The sequence below is a fragment of the Phaenicophaeus curvirostris genome, chromosome 14 (assembly GCF_032191515.1).
Source record: "Phaenicophaeus curvirostris isolate KB17595 chromosome 14, BPBGC_Pcur_1.0, whole genome shotgun sequence".
Lineage (NCBI taxonomy): Eukaryota > Metazoa > Chordata > Aves > Cuculiformes > Cuculidae > Phaenicophaeus > Phaenicophaeus curvirostris.
Window position 1 is genome coordinate 10056488 of NC_091405.1, and position 18542 is coordinate 10075029.

The window sequence follows — 18542 nt, forward strand, 5'->3', positions numbered from 1 at the left end:
AAAATAGTAAAATAAAATACTAGTTTTCACTTGTTGAACAAAAGCCTTCAACTCAGATTCCACATTCAGGTACATTCACTCAGGGGATATTTGTTGTAATGTCCTTAGTCTTACTGATGTAACTGCAAAACAGATTTCACAGAATCATAGAATAGCCAGGTTGGAAGAGACCCACTGGATCACTGAGTCCAACCATTCCTATCAAACACTAAACCATGTCCCTTAGCACCTCGTCCACCCTGTCCACCTGCAGTTCCCACTGGGAAGAGCAGCAGAAGCCTGACTTGAAAAGTGAAATAGAACCAGGTAGATTAAACTAAATACCTCACACATGCTACGTATTATCAATTATATTAATATAATATCTGAATAAAATATTTGTGGTTAAAATTTTGTTTGGATTGTCCAAGTCATTGACTTCTCCCATTAAGACCAACCTTAAGATACTTAGAAAAATCTCACACATTTTCTTCACGTAAAATTAAGAAGTCTCCGCACACGCCCTTTGGCAAGTACAGCACATCCCTGCCCTCATTTGCAGATCCAAGAGTTCTTGTCAGGGGCACACGTTGGGGCCAACAGACCTCCAGAAATCCTGCACAAACCCTGCAGCAATGGGTCAGTCGCTGTTCAGCCCCCGCAGCCTTTACCAATTCATAGAAACATAGAACAGTTTGGATTGGAAGGGCCCTTAAAGCCCATCCAGTTCCAATCCCCCTGCCATACGCAGGGACACCTCCCGCTGGACCAGGCTGCCCAAGGCCCATCCAACCTGGCCTTGAACATCCCCAGGGATGGGGAGGGAGAGCTAGGGGGGCAGGGTCTGGGGGGCCAGGGGGAGGGGCCAGGGGGAGGGGCCAGGGGGAGGGGCCAAGCTCTGTTGCTCAGCAACAAGAGAAGAGGTTAGAGGGCAGAGCTGGAGCCCTTGGAGCCTGAGCTTCAAAAGCAAGAGGTAGAGGTGGAGAAGATGCAGTTGGAGAAGATGGAAGTGGATGAGCAGATAGAGGAAATGGAGGTGGACGAGCAGGTGGAGGAGATGGAGGTAGATGAGCAGGTGGAGGAGATGGATGTGGACGAGCAAGTGGAGGAGATGGAGGTTGACGAGCAAGTGGAGGAGATGGATGTGGATGAGCAAGTGGAGGAGATGGAGGTTGACGAGCAAGTGGAGGAGATGGAGGTTGACGAGCAGGTGGAGGAGATGGAGGTGGACGAGCAGGTGGAGGAGATGGAGGTAGACGAGCAGGTGGAGGAGATGGAGGTAGATGAGCAGGTGGAAGAGATGGAGGTGGACCATCAGGTAGGGGAGGAGATGGAGTGTGTTTATTTTAAGAATTATGATCTAAAAATCCAAACATAAAACCACTCCCATTAGCCCACTGCAGGGGACCTAAAAGAATGGAATTAACCGTCAAATGAAATACTTTTTTAATTATTGGATGACGTCAATGTGAAGACTACTAAGATAAACTTATGTTACCTCTTAGAGGCACAAGAGTCAACCTGATAAGCAGGACTCTGCATCAGCACGCAAGGGGCTGATTTCTCTTTTTAATACCATGTGAGATTTGGCAGCTCCCTCAGCTTTCCTACCTGTAAGAAGGGGGGTAATACCCCCCCTTTCCATAATGGGAATCCCTCTCAAATCCCTAAAGGTCACTGCAAGATCATTCAAGTCAAAGCATTGTTACAGGGTATTTGTTGGGAAAACCGGCTTAGGGAATGCTGTACTTCATGTTAGTAATGAAACCATGACGGGAATGGAAACTGTCCATGTGCACCAACAGAGAAACAGTCTTTGAACGCAAAGGTTGTTGTGCAGATCCCCACCTGATCAGATTTGACCAGGCTTCTCTGAAACCCATGCAGCCGTGCCCATTTAAACCAACTCAGGAGATAGCCCTGAGTTCAATAAGTTTCACGTGTTTGATATTTTAAGAAAAGTTAAAAACAAAGATAATATTCTTTATCCAGTGATTGCACAGATGCTCTGTGCATTTGGCCACTAGAGGACATGCCCTACGCATGTGCTTTCATGTCATAATATCATATCATAGAATCATAGAATCACCAGGTTGGAAGAGACCCACCGGATCATCGAGTCCAACCATTCCTATCAAACACTAAACCATGCCCCTTAGCACCTCGTCCACCCTGTCCACCTGCAGTTCCCACTGGGAAGAGCAGCAGAAGCCTGACTTGAAAAGTGAAATAGAACCAGGTAGATTAAACTAAATACCTCACACATGCTGCGTATTAAGATTTATCAAGCTTGTAAAAAAACCCATTATCAAGCAGATTCTTAACATGTAGAAAACCTGATAGGAGGTGCTTGCCAGTGACTGAGAAGCTTATGGGACTGTGACTGCCCCGGTAACTGATAAAAACGCAGAGACTGCCAAGGCCACCATAGCCTGAGACACCACAGCAACCAAGAAAATAAGTTTTTACATTCCTTACTGCAAAAATTAGGGAAGCAAACTCTAATGCACATTAACAGACAGCTCTGCTTTTCTTCCACAGTAAGGCACATACGATGCTGCGCGCGTTCCAGAAGGTCTGGAGTTGTAACACCACGATCCGCGCCCCTGGCTGCACCCACAGCACTACACTCAGACTGCAGCCTTTGTGCCTCTGGAAGCTACGCAGGTCCAGAGCTAAGTGTCCCCACCTGCTCAGCAGCACCGAGCCGCTTCGCCAGGAGCTGTGATGTACCGAGACTCTTCACCAGGACTCGTGATGCACCGAGCCTTGTCACCAGGAGCCGCGACGAGGCTACCTCAATAAAAGACTCACTTATCTGAATAATATATATTTATTTATATTAATATATATCATATATAATATAATATATTAATATAATGAAATTTATTAATCAATATCTGAATAAAACATTTGTTAGAATATATATGTTATAGATAGAATATATAATAATATATATAATAATATTTAATATCCATTTTATATATCAATATAATATGATAAAATAATTAATATCTGAATAAAATATTTCTTGTTAGAATATATATTTTATATAATAGACAATAATATATAATACATATTATATATTAATATAATAAAATAATTAATATCTGAATAAAATATTTGTGGTTAAAATTTTGTTTGGATTGTCCAAGTCATTGACTTCTCCCATTAAAACCAACCTTAAGATACTTAGAAAAATCTCACACATTTTCTTCATGTAAAATTAAGAAGTCTCCGCACACGCCCTTTGGCAAGTACAGCACATCCCTGCCCTCATTTGCAGATCCAAGAGTTCTTGTCAGGGGCACACGTTGGGGCCAACAGACCTCCAGAAATCCTGCACAAACCCTGCAGCAATGGGTCAGTCGCTGTTCAGCCCCCGCAGCCTTTACTAATTCATAGAAACATAGAACAGTTTGGATTGGAAGGGCCCTTAAAGCCCATCCAGTTCCAATCCCCCTGCCATATGCAGGGACACCTCCCGCTGGACCAGGCTGCCCAAGGCCCATCCAACCTGGCCTTGAACATCCCCAGGGATGGGGCAGCCACATCTTTCTTGGGAAACCTGGGCCAGTGCCTCACCACTCTCATGGTGAAGGAATTTTTCCTTATGTCCAGTCAAAATCTGCCCCTCTCCAGTTCACATCCATTGCCTCTCATCTTTGCACTCTAAGCCTTTGTGAACAGTCCCTCCCCATCTCTATTGCAGCCCCTTTAGATACTGGAAGGTCGCTAGAAGGTCTCCTTGGAGCCTTCTCTTCTCCAGCATGAACAACCCCAACTCTCTCAGCCTCTCCTTGTATGGGAGGTGCTCCAGCAATCCGATCATGTCTGTAGCCTCCTCTGGACCCGTTCCAACAGCTCCACATCCTTCTAATGCTGAGGACTCCAGAACTGGAAATGATACCCCATTTAAGCCTGCACAGTTTCATTGAAATAATCAAATTCCACTCTTCTGTAGAGATTTTTTTCTTCCTTTCTCACCTTCAGATTTGGTTCCATACACATAAATATTAATACAGAATACTGACAGATATTAAATTCTGCTAGGTATTCTGAAAAGGATGTCACAAAGACTGAGAAAATGGCCCTTTTATACATATTTTGACATATAATATATAATCTATATTAAAAAAACCCCACGTTATTTAAAGAAACAGAAAGTTACAGGATATTCTTTACAGGGAAAATTACCCTTTATATGCTAAAAGGTGAGCTAGTGCCTAACCCTTCTCAGTAATATTCCTCTGCAGTTTAGAAATTGTCTTTTTTGTTGGGGTAAATATCCTGTGTGCATCCGAATGCTTGCTTTGATATACTGCCTACAAAAAATCTATACAGCACAATTTTTATATTATGCACATCATCATAGTAACCAAGTCCCTTTCTGATTCACATTAATCAACATGACAAATATGTCTCATTTAAGAAATCTGCTGGCCAATGATGGAAAATGTGAAGAAGCTGCTATGGGCTTTTTCTTGTTTTTCTCTTGTACTTAAAACCCAAAGCTCTCTAACCATTTCTGTGAGTATAACTTAACACAACTGACATGGAGATATGCAAAACTGAGAATGTTGTTTTCTTTCTCTAGTAAAATATGTTCTAAACACTAGTTAATGACTTAGAAGCTTCCTGGGCCAGAAGTAACCTTTGAATGCTCTGTTTTGAAGCTGTAAAACCTCGTGCCCCACTAATACAAAAATTTCTTGTTTTAGCCATGGAACATTGTCAGATAAACTCTGTGGCTGCATTTGTTTTTTATGTAGGAAATGCCACCAGTGACCCAGGGTGGACTCTCCAGAGAGGCTGGGCTTTAGGTAGGTGGAATTCTATTGGACATCACCTATTTGAAAGGAAAAAGAGGAAACATCATTCCAACAGGCCAATTAAAAATAGATAAATGTGTAAAATTGTCCAGGATTTGGACTATTGAGTGAAATCTGGGTGAGACAGGTTAGTATCTCCAAAGTAATACTACGCTAAGTACTACCCAATGGAGCTGACCCAAGGGTAACATGGATAATAATTACCTAACTATACATAGACTAGGCATGCGTGTGTCTATAGAGCACAATGGTCATAAAATGAGGAAGAAGTCAGTCCCTAGAAACTCACGTTTGAACCAAGAATGAATCTGCAGCCTTACTGCTGCTTAACAGAATGCATAATTTCACTCTTACTCAGAAGCTATTTTACAGAAATTGGCATCCTTATTACTAAGTTAATAGAAAAATTCCAATTGAACTCTACAAAATTTTTTTTTCCTATTAGAGTAACATTGCAGAGTTCCATTTAGTAAAAATGAGTACTTAAACCTTCTGACAATTTCCTCATTGAACTTAAATTCCACTCCAAGACTAACTGTCTGTAAGTCTAAAAGAAGATGTTATTCTTTATACCTAGAAGTGCACAGAGTAGGGATGTCTTGTAGGTAAGCAGTGGCTGTAAACATACACAGAATTTCTGTGTATTTGGGAAAGTTTCCGCTCTGAGATTAAATCCTATGGTCAGATTCAGTGGGACTTTTGCCACTGAACTGAACGTGTCCATGGTTTATTCTGTCCTTATTGTGGAAATGGCAAATTAGTGAAATACAGCCATAACACTGGCAATACACACCTTCACAGCAAGGCAAAAAGCTATGGAAGAACTACAGTGTTTCTCTTTTCCAATCAGGACACGAATATCAGACAACATCTGCTCTGTTGTCATCTTATATCTATACCCGCTTTAAAGACAGAAGTGCTGAACTCCACAAGAAGAACAATGGCTTAATTTTATGATTCCACTTGATGAGAGGATTCTGGCCTAGATGCATTACCATTCTTCCTGGAAAACTTTTATTTAAGTGCTTGGTTTTCTAGCTTTGGTCTTTGTATAAAATAGCATTGGTCACTGGAGCTATAATCTTACATACTATCGGTCCCAATAAATTTCTTTCAAAGCACCACTGAAAGCTATAACAACATACTGAAGTGTATGTGCAATCTAACTTGTCTGAGTAGGACTCAAGAATTCAATGGCTTTAAAATATTAACAGAAATTCATATGATCCCCTTCCCTGTCAACTTTCCTCCTCATTCTTCATAGCTAACTTATTACAATGAAGATGCACTTCACTTCTTCCAGAGGCAAACTCCTGCCTTTTGTGAAACTAGAAGAGAACAGTAATAACAAACTGAGTTATTGTCAAGATCTGACTTCTACTGCAAGCATAACTTGTGACTGATATATCCTATTGTTATATTTCTCAAGAAGCTATGCAATATTGTTTAGTCAGTGACATAAAAAATGTGCCCTATAATTTCACAATTCATTGCCTTTCATTCTGAGTGCTGACATGGTTGAAATCATAATGTGGCACAGTACTGTTAAGCAGGCTAAAGACAGAGGGTCTAATTAAATTCATCTTAAATGTTACATTCATCCTTACTAATCAAGAATTTGAGATTCTTAAAGAAATATCAAGGGAAGTTAGAATCAGTTTCTATGGCTTATTTAATTACATGGAAACACAGATTCTCAATTCTAGAGCTTTAATATCAAATTATTAAGTATGTTTTATACCAAAGGAGTAGAGCAGATGGAGACTTATAGGAATATGATCATCTGACAAGCACTGCAACAGCCTTCCCAGGGAGGTTGGGGAACACCATTTGTAACTGGCCTATGGCTGGAGTTGACTCCATTTACCAATGGAGATTATGTACATTAATCTTTCCCCTAAACTTCGGCGACTACTAGGAAGAATTAGGCATTAAGATAAGATGTTAGCATAGATAAGACAAAGAAATTGTACAAGTTCCCCCACCTCCCTGCAAGGCAAAAGATGGCATACTGAAAACTTAGTACCAACTGGTTAGATGGGTTTGTCCTTGAGCACTAAAAATTAAGATATAAAAAAGTAGGCAAAGAGAGAAGTCCCCTAACATACTCCCCGACATAGAGACAATCAGTAAGAAGAGGGTAAAAAGAAACACCCGAGCAGACTTAGATGTGTTCACCACTGGGAGAAACACTAGAAGGAGCTGAGAAATCAAGAACTCATAGGGAGTCTCCAAGGTGCTAAAAGGGAGGTATTGACAGGTTGGTTGTAAATTAAGCAAGCCAGGAAATGTCTATGAGAAGTAAAAGGACTGAATAACAGATTTTGGAAAGCATGCTATTAACATCTGTTCACTACTCTGAGGAAAAGAAGGTCCTGTAATAGAATAGCTCTGATATTGAAGCTGAAAGAATTGAAAGTGGCTTTCCTGAATAGTCAGTGTTAGATGCTGACAACAGCTTTTATGGGGCATGGTTTCCAGATTTGGCAGATGTTTTAATTCTCTCGGCACTGAGATTTTACTCCAGTCATTTATTCTCTTCAGTCTCATCTCAGTAGTTCCCACCAGAGACTTTTTTTTTTTACCAGCTGCTTCTTCCACGTTAATTCAGGCTTAGCGATATATCTGCACAGTCTGGCCAGCTCTAAGTCACCTTCTGAACAGGAAAAATATGGCCTAATTTTACTCTTAAGCGTTTATAACACTTCCAGAGTTGCACGTATCCATGGGCATGAGAGGAGAATAAAGGAGGTACAGTACAACTCCAGAAAGATTTTTTTCTTGTTTCCCATTTTGCTATAGTTCTAAGGAGTATGGAGAAAAGGAGTTTGTTTACTTTGTCAGTAAACAAAAAGTAAAGGTCAATTTGGTCAAACAACAACAACAAAAATAACAATTCTTTTTTCACTTCTGATATTAATAATACGATAGTAACATACCATATATCATAGTGATTACCTGCACAGACAGCATTAACACATTCAACAAACAGTTTCAGTAAGCAGACTGTTGTGTAGAATACTGTTGACCTAAGAGTTGACTAGCCAGTACCTAAAATTACAGGTAGTTTATTGTGTAGCATAAGAGAACAAACCCAGTTCTTTCTTTCAGAAGTGATTAAATCTCTCCTTTTCTAGCACTGCTTGCCAGGTACCTCAATACATACAGCTCTCTAGAGTTAGTGTTTCTGTGTTTCAAAATTTTGCAGGAAAGATGAAGAAGGAAAATCTTTTTGCTTTGAGTTGATTCCCTCTCTACCTGGCTTTCCTTCTAACTTAAAAAAGAGAAAGGAAAATAAAAACAATTTCTACTGTCCAACACACAGAAACTTCAAATGTAGAGACGTGCTACAAATTCCCAATGGCTGGGCTCAGGCAGCCCATAAATAAAATGGCAGGGCCAACTTGAGATACTCTTGGGTGCAACTTAGAGTGAAAAACTCTGGCACTGCATGCTGAGAGCATGGCTCAGCCATTCATTTATAACAACAGAACTATTCTGTCTGCGCAAGGAAAACAAATCTCCTGATGTTAGGAATCAAAGACAAGTCCATTAGCCTGTAGGAGACACATTTAAAAATGTCTAAGTGTGTCACTTCACAAGCATTCACTCTTTAAGACCTTCTATCTCCCTCTCATTATACAGTACTTCAGTAAGCGATTGTACTGTTTCCAAAAAAGCAAGTTTATTGACCTCCACCTCAACAAAAGTGCTTTAAAAAGGCTTGATGTGGAATAAAGTATGCAAAATTGATCCCTTAAGTATTTGTGATGAATGTAATTTGAAGTCTTATCTTTGTTCAGAGGGGTTCAGGATCTCTGAAAAAAATCCTGGAAAGAGACATGAAAAAGGCTTTTTGAATTGTCTTTGCTTATATATTACTACAGGTAAGGGTGGTGATCGACAACAAAGAGAAGTAACAGAAGTAAACTTGATTTTTCCAGTGAATTCTCCTTTGTTTTCTAAAGTATTTGAGATTTGGAAGAAACTCATTGAGCAAGAAATCCCACTTCAGTGTAATTTCAGCACTGGTTTAAAGAGTTTTAAGTGATCGTTTTTTTGACAGAGTATACAGATCATGGTTGCCAGCAAGAAGAGTTTGCAACATTTCCATTGACTTCCAGTAACTACATAGGCACTAACCTCAAACTTATGATGATGTAACATAAAGCAAAATATGGCCCAGTAGTAAGAGTTCCTGTAAATGGCTAGTCCACTGCCCAGTGACTCTTGGTGAAAAGATGAATAAACATACACAATCATGATTCATTTAAGGTTAATCCTTGTTGTCCCCTCAGTCTGATGTTCAAGGATAAAGCCCCATTGATATATACACTTAGCTTGCAGAAAACTGCACTTTACATAAAGAGAAAGAGCCTATCCACCTTTCAGATAGTCTAGCAGCTCTTATTTGGAAATGACAACAATAATAATTTACAGACTGCCGTTTAAAGACAAGCAGAGCTATCAACTGCACACTAGTACAATGGCAGTGTTATAGCCATTGAAGGATCAGGCTGTGGGTTAACAGGCAGCTGGGTAGCTGGAGGCCATTCTGATCCAAAATGATTCATCTCAAACAAATGGAGATTTATTGGTTTCATATTTGTGTAATTGCTCTAAATTAATAATATGATAATATCATATCACCATCACCAGACCAGGGCAACCCCAAGCACAAATACAGTTTGGCTTGAGAATTGATTTAGAGTAGCCTGAAGGGAAGGACTTGGGGGTGCTGGTAGATCAGAAGCTCGACATGAGCCAGCAATGTGCTCTTGCAGCCCAGAACACCAGCCATATCCTGGGCTGCATCAGAAGTGTAACCAGTGGGTCGAGGGAGGAGATTTTCCTCCTCTACTCCGTTCTTGTGAGACCTTACTTAAAGTACTGTGTCCAGTTCTGAATTCCTCAGAACAGGAAGGACATGGATCTGTTAGAGTACAGAGGAGGCCACGAAGATGATCAGAGGGCTGGAGCACCTCCCGTATGAGGACAGGCTGGGAGAGTTGGGGTTGTTCAGCCTGGAGAGAAGAAGGCTGGAGGAATACTTTATAGCTGCCTTCCAGTACTTAAAAGGGGCCTACAGAACAGCTGAGGAGGGGTTCTTTAACAGGGGGAGCTGGGATATGATGAGGGAAAATGGTTTTAAGCTGAAAGAAGGGAGATTTAGATGAGCTATTAGGAAGAAATTTTTTTCTGCGATGGTGGTAAGACACTGGAACAGGATACATAGAGAAGCTGTAAATGCCTCATGACTGGAGGTGTTCAAGGCCAGGCTGAATGAGGCTTTGAGAAATCTGATCAACCCTGCCCATGGCAGAGTGTTGGAACTGGGTATCTTTAATGTCCCTTCAAACCCAAACAATTCTATGATTCTGTGATTCTATATAAGGACACCAGGATCAAATAAAAGTTTGTCAAATTCTGAGGAAAAAAATGGCTGTTGAATTACAATTGTTGAGCCCACTTATGCTTCCAGAGCCCCTTAGCCTATGTGAGGTCAGCTGGATTCAGGTGCAGATAAAATCACACACACAAATATATACCTTATTTACATATATTGCTTCAGAAACTTCTGGCAGTCTTTCACATTACCATGAAACGCATTGCAGTTTGAGTTCTGTTTCTAAATTCTACAGCTTCAAATACTGTATTTTCATTCTATTTAATGAATTAGATATGCTTTAGAGCTATAATAAAATTTTTCCTCTGAAGATATTTCTGAAGCATAGAGTCACATTGCTTACTGAGAATAAACACTGCAATAATATATTTACATAAATAATTTAAAATCCAAGAACACAGTAGGTAATAAAAATATATTGCCATGATAAACCATGAAATCAAAGAACAACACTGCTTTAATTAAAAAATTACAAATACACTGCAGTAAACAACTTATTTCCACATAGTTAAAAGTCTAACTATTGCGTATCCTGGACTTGTTGAATCGAAAAAATGGGAAAAATATTGAAACTAATCTCTTCACACATAAAAATACTGAGGACCGTAACGGTGTTTAATTAAGATCTACTCTTAATAATGGATTTCAGAGAGTGAGGTTCTTCCTTTAATTTCCCAAGGTAGAAAATGTTATTAAATCTGGCCTTTAACTTCTCATTGACATCTACACTTGAAACTTCTGATTAAAATTTCAGAGGTTGGGAAGAAGCACCCAAAATTAAACTCTTAAATCTGCCACAAAAATAACAATGATCCCTGATTAAGAAATCAAATTTCAGAAACTTCATTAGTGTTCTATTAATAAATTGTTGGGTTATAATTAAAATCGGGCCTGCTGGATTTCTTTAATTTTTTAATCTTAAAAGTGTTGGGAATTCCAAAGGGAATTAAACTGTTTAAAAATATAGGTTAATGAATCTAAGAAATTTGATCCAACTTGAACAGGTTCCTTTTCTTTTTGGGAGTGATCACAGTAGAACAAACATTATTTTCACCCAGAGGTATGGGTTCAGGTAATATCACTGATTCTGCCTGTTCCCTTTATACAATATTCATAGTCCAAAGCTCACTATGCTCACTGCAGACTTTTCATAAGAAAATACAGATTTGGGCACAGTTATGAAAGTCAGTGTTAACCTAGGTTTTTATAGATGTGATTCAGAGTAAGACTAAACTTGATGCCTAAATTATTTAGCTGGTCAATATGAGCATGCAGTTCTTGTTTCCAGGATGGTGTTTCTACCTCTGCCTTGAGTTTCCTCCTCGAAGTGTTAACATAGGTAGATCAGAGAAGAGCTGACACCACGAAAGTTCACTGCTAATCATGTGCAGACAAAGAGCTAGAGCTCAAGGTACGTGCTTTCGAGTTTTACAAATACTTGGGAGTCATATTTTTTTCAGTGTAAAACAATTTTGCCAGCTTGTTTGAGCTTTTAAATGAAATTCATTCTCAGTCTGCAAAAACACTTCAAGCTGAAGAAGGAAAATTGCTTCAAAAGTACAGCTGTCTTTAGGAATTTTTACAAAGTAAGCCATGTTTTTCAAAGAGATAAGTAATTTGAATCTGATTCAGACATGCAGTGTTCAAAGAATAGATGTGGACAATGGCACAAATGGTTTCTATACACTATTCATGGTTCTTCAAATGCATTTATGATGTTATATCTAGCAGAGTAACTAAATTTCCTGATTACAAATAATTGTCTTCTACAAGTTTTTTATAGAAAACTAACTAAAATATCCCTAAAGTTAGACATATCTCAGTTGTTATAGGTTGAAAATAGGAAAAGGTAACATTACTAATTCTCTGTTTTTATTTTGTTTCTATCCATCTGTACATTTTGAACAGTTATATTTTCTGCTGGGGGTGATGTATACTGTTCACACAGTACACACAATGCAAATGTGGTATTCATTGCTTCTTGCAGGCACAAAATATTGCTCGATCATGGTCATTGATATTTAGTGTAATATCTTGTTTACAAGCCTGTATTGTGCCTGATTGTCCTTTACCATAATCATAGTAAGGACTTTGATAATACAACTTATAGAAGCATAGTCTGAAAACCATGTAGTTTTGCTTCAGGTAAATTACAGATTGTTCAGGTAAAGTTTTGAAGTCATTCTCACAAAGTTGTTTATGCCCTTTTACTTACACTGATATGTAGGGGAAATTAGACTTTTAAGTAGGAACAAAAAAATTAAACATAGATGTAGATTTTTGCAGTGCCTAACCCTCAGTTCTCAGATGGTGAGAAAAGCTGCCTGAAAAGTAAATTTAATATTGGAGAAGAAAGCAGTTTATCTTTCATTTTTCAGTAAATCTAAAATCAAAAACAGACCAAGTGGGTCAAAATATAAGATGATGGCACCACTTAATACCTAGGTTGTCTCCTTACAACTTGGCAAATGTATAGGATTACATTATCGTAGCACAGAATTATTTACTTCCATCTGTCTGGACAAAGCCAGGTCTTATCTTGCTGTGGCTTCACTGTTTCACTGGGAAATATTTTCTCAGCCGTTGAACTTGAATGGGTGGTCACTATTTCACTGAGATACATTATAAATGATCATAAACTGATTTAATTCATATGTAAAACAGAAAAATTGTTTCTATTCACATTTTCAAGTTTTACATGCTTTCTCTGGCTCTTATGAAGAAAGAGGAATAAACAAGTTGGTTAATAGTCATTTTTAAACACTATGCAAAGCTATGTTTACTGCTCGTGACACTCGATTGTTCTGCTGCAGTAGTCTCATAACTTGGAAAATCCCCCCTGGTCTAATACAGTTCTTTGTTTTCATCATAGTGAATCTCTTCATTTTAGGAAAAAAAAAAAAATCTACTTATTATGTAGATCCCTAACAACTTTGTTAATTCTACACTAGCAGGCAAATTCGCAGGCACAAAAGACAAACTCACTTACCTAATAGTCTGATGTTGCAAAGTATCTGGATCAGTGGCATTTACTGTCAACACGACACTACCAATAGGGATGTTTTCTTGTTTTGTCACAGCCATTGGGTTTGGGTGGAAAACTGGGCCTTCATTTACATCCTCAACAGTGATCTGAACTGTTGCTGTAGAACTGGGGCCATAGGCTATGTCTGGAATCAGTGGATCTTCATTTTCTACTTTGATCAGCAACGTGTGAAATGCTGAAATTTCATAATCTAAAGGCTGGAAAACATATAAAATAAGAGTTCAAATTGCAAAGGCAGCAATTAACACTTTTTCCTTGCAAAATTGCAGAAGACAGAATAAGCTGGAAAGGGACAACACCGCTCGCTGCATCTGATACCTGGTCAGAGTTCAGTTTTAGATACAATGGTAGTTATAAAGTACATTAAAGATATTGAATTTAATGGACTTAATAAAAGATGGAGATGTCCTTCTAACCAAGAGTATGTAATTTTTTTGCCACTTCTCACAGATATAATCTGATACATGTTTATTTATGACATAACATGCATTCAAGAAACAAATCAGAGTCATACTTAATAGTTACTTATGATAAGTAAGATAAAGCCATTTTCTCAACTCCTACGTTGAAATCAAAAGCACTACCATGAAAAAGCATTCCATTTGTCATTAGAATTGAAAACACTTTTTCTGAAGTCAAGCAGGGAAAATTCTGGTACAGACAGCAACCAGGAATATTTTTTTAAGTGTGGGATATAAGATTTTTTAATACAAAGACAGGTAATACCTTTTTTTCATGAGACTTTACAAAGGTGGGTCCAAAGATGCCTCTCCAGTTCACTAAAGCCACATCTCTTACTTCCATGGTATTTGTGTTCTCTTAGAACAAAATGTGGCCCTTGAATTCTAGTTGTACCCCTCACCTCAAACAAAATTGTGTTGCAAAGTCTCGCTATTAATTGTGATGCTCATTGCAAAACTACCTGTTATTTAAGCACAATATAGTTAGCAACAGGCAGGTCCATCTAACTAAAGATACAAGATTACTGTGATGGAAGAAGGGGTTATACATATAATTTAGACAAGAGCTGGTAGCCAACTATATATTTTGAGTAACTTAGTATTGCTGTGCCTTCTCTTATGCAGTAATTCAGCAGGTGGACCTCACAATAAAAACAAGTTTTTCTTACTTTGACGACAGAGAGCATTCCCTCGTTAGTCTGGGGATTGGTATGGATTTCAAAACTCTGTCCTGGATTTCCATTAATAATGGTGTAGACAGCTCTCCATGCACCAGTTGCTGGGTCATCTTTGTCACCGACAGTTAAGTTTACTATTACACCTGTGACTCCCTCCTTCACCGTGGCTTGAAACTAGAAAAAAATACAGAGGAAATTGTTACAATTTTCAGTTAATGACCACACACACACACATATATATGAAATATCCAAGCCAGCATTAATTATTTACTGCAACAGGAGAAAGATGTAATCCTTGACTGAAACTGAACGTTATAGATTCTGAATTATACATTCTCACTCATGAAATGTAAGGTAGCACATTACAGCTGCTCTCCATTAAATAGATGGCAGAGAAGCAGCAATGTGATAAGAATTAAGCTCTGGAAGATTCTGATCACAAGACAATAGTTAATCTGATATTTCTGGAAAAACTAATCCTGAATGTACATGCAAAGTTGCACAGGCACATGTGCTATCAGAAAAGGAACAACGGTCCCAGCTAAGCAGAAGAGGAAGCTGACTAGTATAGCATATTCTTGTTCTTGAATGAACTATTATCTACAAATAATTGGGTTTTGTATTTCAGACTATTATTTTCATAAATTACCTCACCCTTATTCATCTTTCACTACACTGTAATTGATATATGATCTTTTTTTTCTTAAAAAGTGTTCCCATACTGTTTTTTGGAGGGATTGCTCTAAGATACTGAAAAATAATTGGACCTCATGTTACCACTTGCCTGTGTAACTATAAGTCAGTGTTACTTCCTTTGTGCAGTAGAATTTTTTATGGCTGTGTGAGGTTTGTTGCTCTGCTATGGTGTTCAGCTGGCCAAGCCCTGTGAGAACACTCTTTCTAATGTACTATGCAGACCAACAGTGAGTAATGTCATCCTTATTTATATAGGGAAAACATTAAGCAAATAATTGTAAAAGCTTGCAAGGGTCAGACTTAATAATAACCCTCACTTTTCAAATACTTGGGGCTGACATCCTAAAAGCTCTGTATATAAGAGTGGTAAGATAATACTTGCTTTATAGGTAGATAAACCAGAATGATAACCTACCTAATTCTGAGGAGTGCTGAACATCAGCAATACCATCAAGAAATCATAGCATTTCTAGGTATTATTCTTTATTGACAGAAATAGGCTTTGCCATACATGCTGTGTTCCAAAACTACATTACATAACATTGTATCACTCAAGGGAGAAAATCACCCAAGTGGCTTCAAGACCTGAATAGACTAAATGTCTTTTGTTCGGTCTTACAGACTACGTGAAGTCTTAACACTACAGAGAATTTGTAAGAATATTGAATCCAAAAACCCGTAATTTCACTAATATATAGAGTTCACAATCTGAACAAATAGTAAGTAAAATGGCTTTCCCCATAGTCAAATATAAAAGAGACAATTATATCTTCCCCTGTCCAGTTATATTTTTTCTTTTTCATTTATTCCAATAGATTTGACGTATGTTTTCAAATCCTTTTTCAGTTTAGCAGTATAATTTGAGTGTATGCATTTGGTTTTATAAAGGGATGACATTAATGACTGGCTATTTCTATTTTCTTTGGTATATTTAACAAAGAATATAAAGATCCTTTTGATTTTGATAGTTAATATGTAACAGGTTGTGATTGAGCTTTGTTTCAGACAGATCATTAAGCTCATTTGCAGTTTAATTAACTCTAAATGATAATATAACAATATTTTCCCTTGCTTTGAAATCAATCAGAAGAAAAGCTCTATTAAGAATCTTGGACATAACAGAGGAATGATTACCAAGATTGTATTCTTCCCTGCACAGAAAGCTGCTGTCAGTGAAAAGCACACTTGGACTTACTCTAACTGAAGATAAGCTACTAGCCTGATGAATATTTTTGTATTATTTAATATTGTCTCAGCTTGAGCATGTATAAAATGAGACATTAGAACTGTAAAGAGCCAGAGTTTTTTCCCGACAAGCATTCAGTACCAAACAATTCCTATTTAGCTGTTTAAAAAGATGACAAGCAAGTAACCTAATCCTAAAGAATCTAACCCTTAGATTTGACTGGGCATTTGCTCCTAATTCATATTGATCCTTCTGAAAAATCTTTTCCTTAATGCACTAGTCTGATTCAATTACGTGTTCGATACAGCCTGGATCACTTTGGGAACAGCAAGACCTGTTAGGGTAAAATATTTAAAGACCTGGCTATTTTATTCAGATCATAATTGTAAAGCCAGTGAGATAAATTTATTATGCTCACCCCACCAGTACCAGGATATGATGGAAAAGCTTGCCATGATGGGCCAGCTAGTTCAAAAGATATTGAATGTCAGTTTAATGATATCTAATTCAAGGATATCTCTGCTGGGGTTGGTTTTCTTCTGCATTCCTGTTTTCTCCATGTTTAGGAAGGGCCGAATAGCTTCAATTGCAGTGAGTTAGTAGAGCAGAAAGAGCAGACAGATTTTTCTGGGGGCATAACACTGAAAAGCTTCTGACACCTGCAGATCAAGGAAATGACAATATCTACAGGCAAAGGCTGTACCAAGCCGAATAATTACAAGCATAGTGGTACACTTACCCCTAACATTCTTTGCATTTCAGAAATGACCATTTAAAAACAGAAGGTATTTGAAGCTGTCTGGAACATTAGACTAAAATCTGTTCAAGATGGATGAAAAAAGCAGAATGTCCAAATCACAGAAGCTGTCATGCGGCTCTACCTTAAATTTACAACTTCAAAAGTGAATAAATCACATATTTGTGATGGCAAAAGACGAGTATCTACTGTGAAATACAGAGGCCTAGAAAAATATAGAATATATTACGCAGAAGGTGAACACTTTTGCCTGTTCAGCCACCTTTATAGAAAGAAGAGACTCATGAGTATTTAGAAAATTCTTTTATACTGGGTCCCTTTCACAAACAAAAGTAAAGACGGGAATTTTAAAACCATGAAAGGACAAAACTAGGAATTAGCTATGCAAATAGAGAAAAGATAACCACAGGTTCATCATAGTTCCAAATGAAAGTTTTACATTCTCAAAGTACCAGGAATGTCTGATCCAGTGCTGTGAAATAAAACCCCATAGTGGCTAACAGAAATAATTGGATCAAAAGTTAATTGATTTTACTCTTTTTAAATATCTGCATATCCCCTAAGCACCACTATAAATTAAGAATAAAATAGATAAGTTCAGTACTTTATTTAAACTGCTATCATCTGGACCCATATTAAAAATAATAACTTAGAAGGCAAATACCCTGGGCCAGAGTTGCATTTGGATAGAAGGAGCTGTGTGCATGTACTATAACTGAGCGTTCGAATATGTGAGTTTAACTTGCTCTGTGGACTGGTAGGTATGCCAGATAGTCATTTATTGTGCTTATCATGCACACAACCTAGAAATTCTGGTAATTCTGTCATACAGAGAGGTTTATAAACATAAGGAAAGAAAAGACCTGATTTCCCAAATCTTATGAAACAAATACAGAAAGACAGAAAACAGATTGATAGCATTTAGAAGGAAACTATGAGAGCAGTCTGAACTTAATCATCAGGTTTTTGTAGACAAATGAGACTTAATGGGTAACTGAAAGACACCAAGGAATATAGTGATATCTGTAGGTGAAGAGTTCCTTCAAGAGTGTGAGGATAGCTTGCAAAGAAGCACAAAGAGACCTGAAAATGTAATGAGTGAGCAATGTTTGCTGTCATGATAAACCAATGGGAAGCAGATATTGACCACTGGACATTATTGTGAGAGATCACAAAGATGGTTCCACTAGGCAGGGAAGTCCCTGATAGTGAAAGCAAGCAGCTTGTATTTCTTACAACACGGGAGTCAGTAAAAGGATGGCAAGTAACATTCAAAACATCTGTGTTAGAATATAGCCTATCTAACAGCATCCAGGATAGCTCTGAGCAGAAGAAAAAAACTCAGTTTAGCAATTAAACTCTGCTTCACCCTTCCCTGGATCTTGCAAGCCTGCTCCAAATTATGTGCAAAGCTTGAGAAGATAAAATGAAAAATTACATTTCCAAGGAGGCAGGTATTTTATCTTACTGAGTGTAGGAAATTCAAGATGGAAGGTGTCTA

General features: G+C 38.0%; 1 protein-coding gene across 2 annotated transcripts in view; it reads right to left on the reverse strand.

The window, feature by feature from the left end:
• Positions 1-18542, reverse strand: part of CDH13 (cadherin 13) — a 447506-nt gene that overhangs the window by 48851 nt on the left and 380113 nt on the right. For both annotated transcript variants that reach the window (XM_069868789.1, XM_069868788.1), the window contains exons 9-10: positions 14394-14576; positions 13208-13461 (exon numbers count right to left, since the gene is read on the reverse strand). In XM_069868789.1, coding sequence (XP_069724890.1) covers positions 13208-13461; positions 14394-14576 — 437 coding nt within the window. The remainder of the gene's footprint in view (positions 1-13207; positions 13462-14393; positions 14577-18542) is intronic.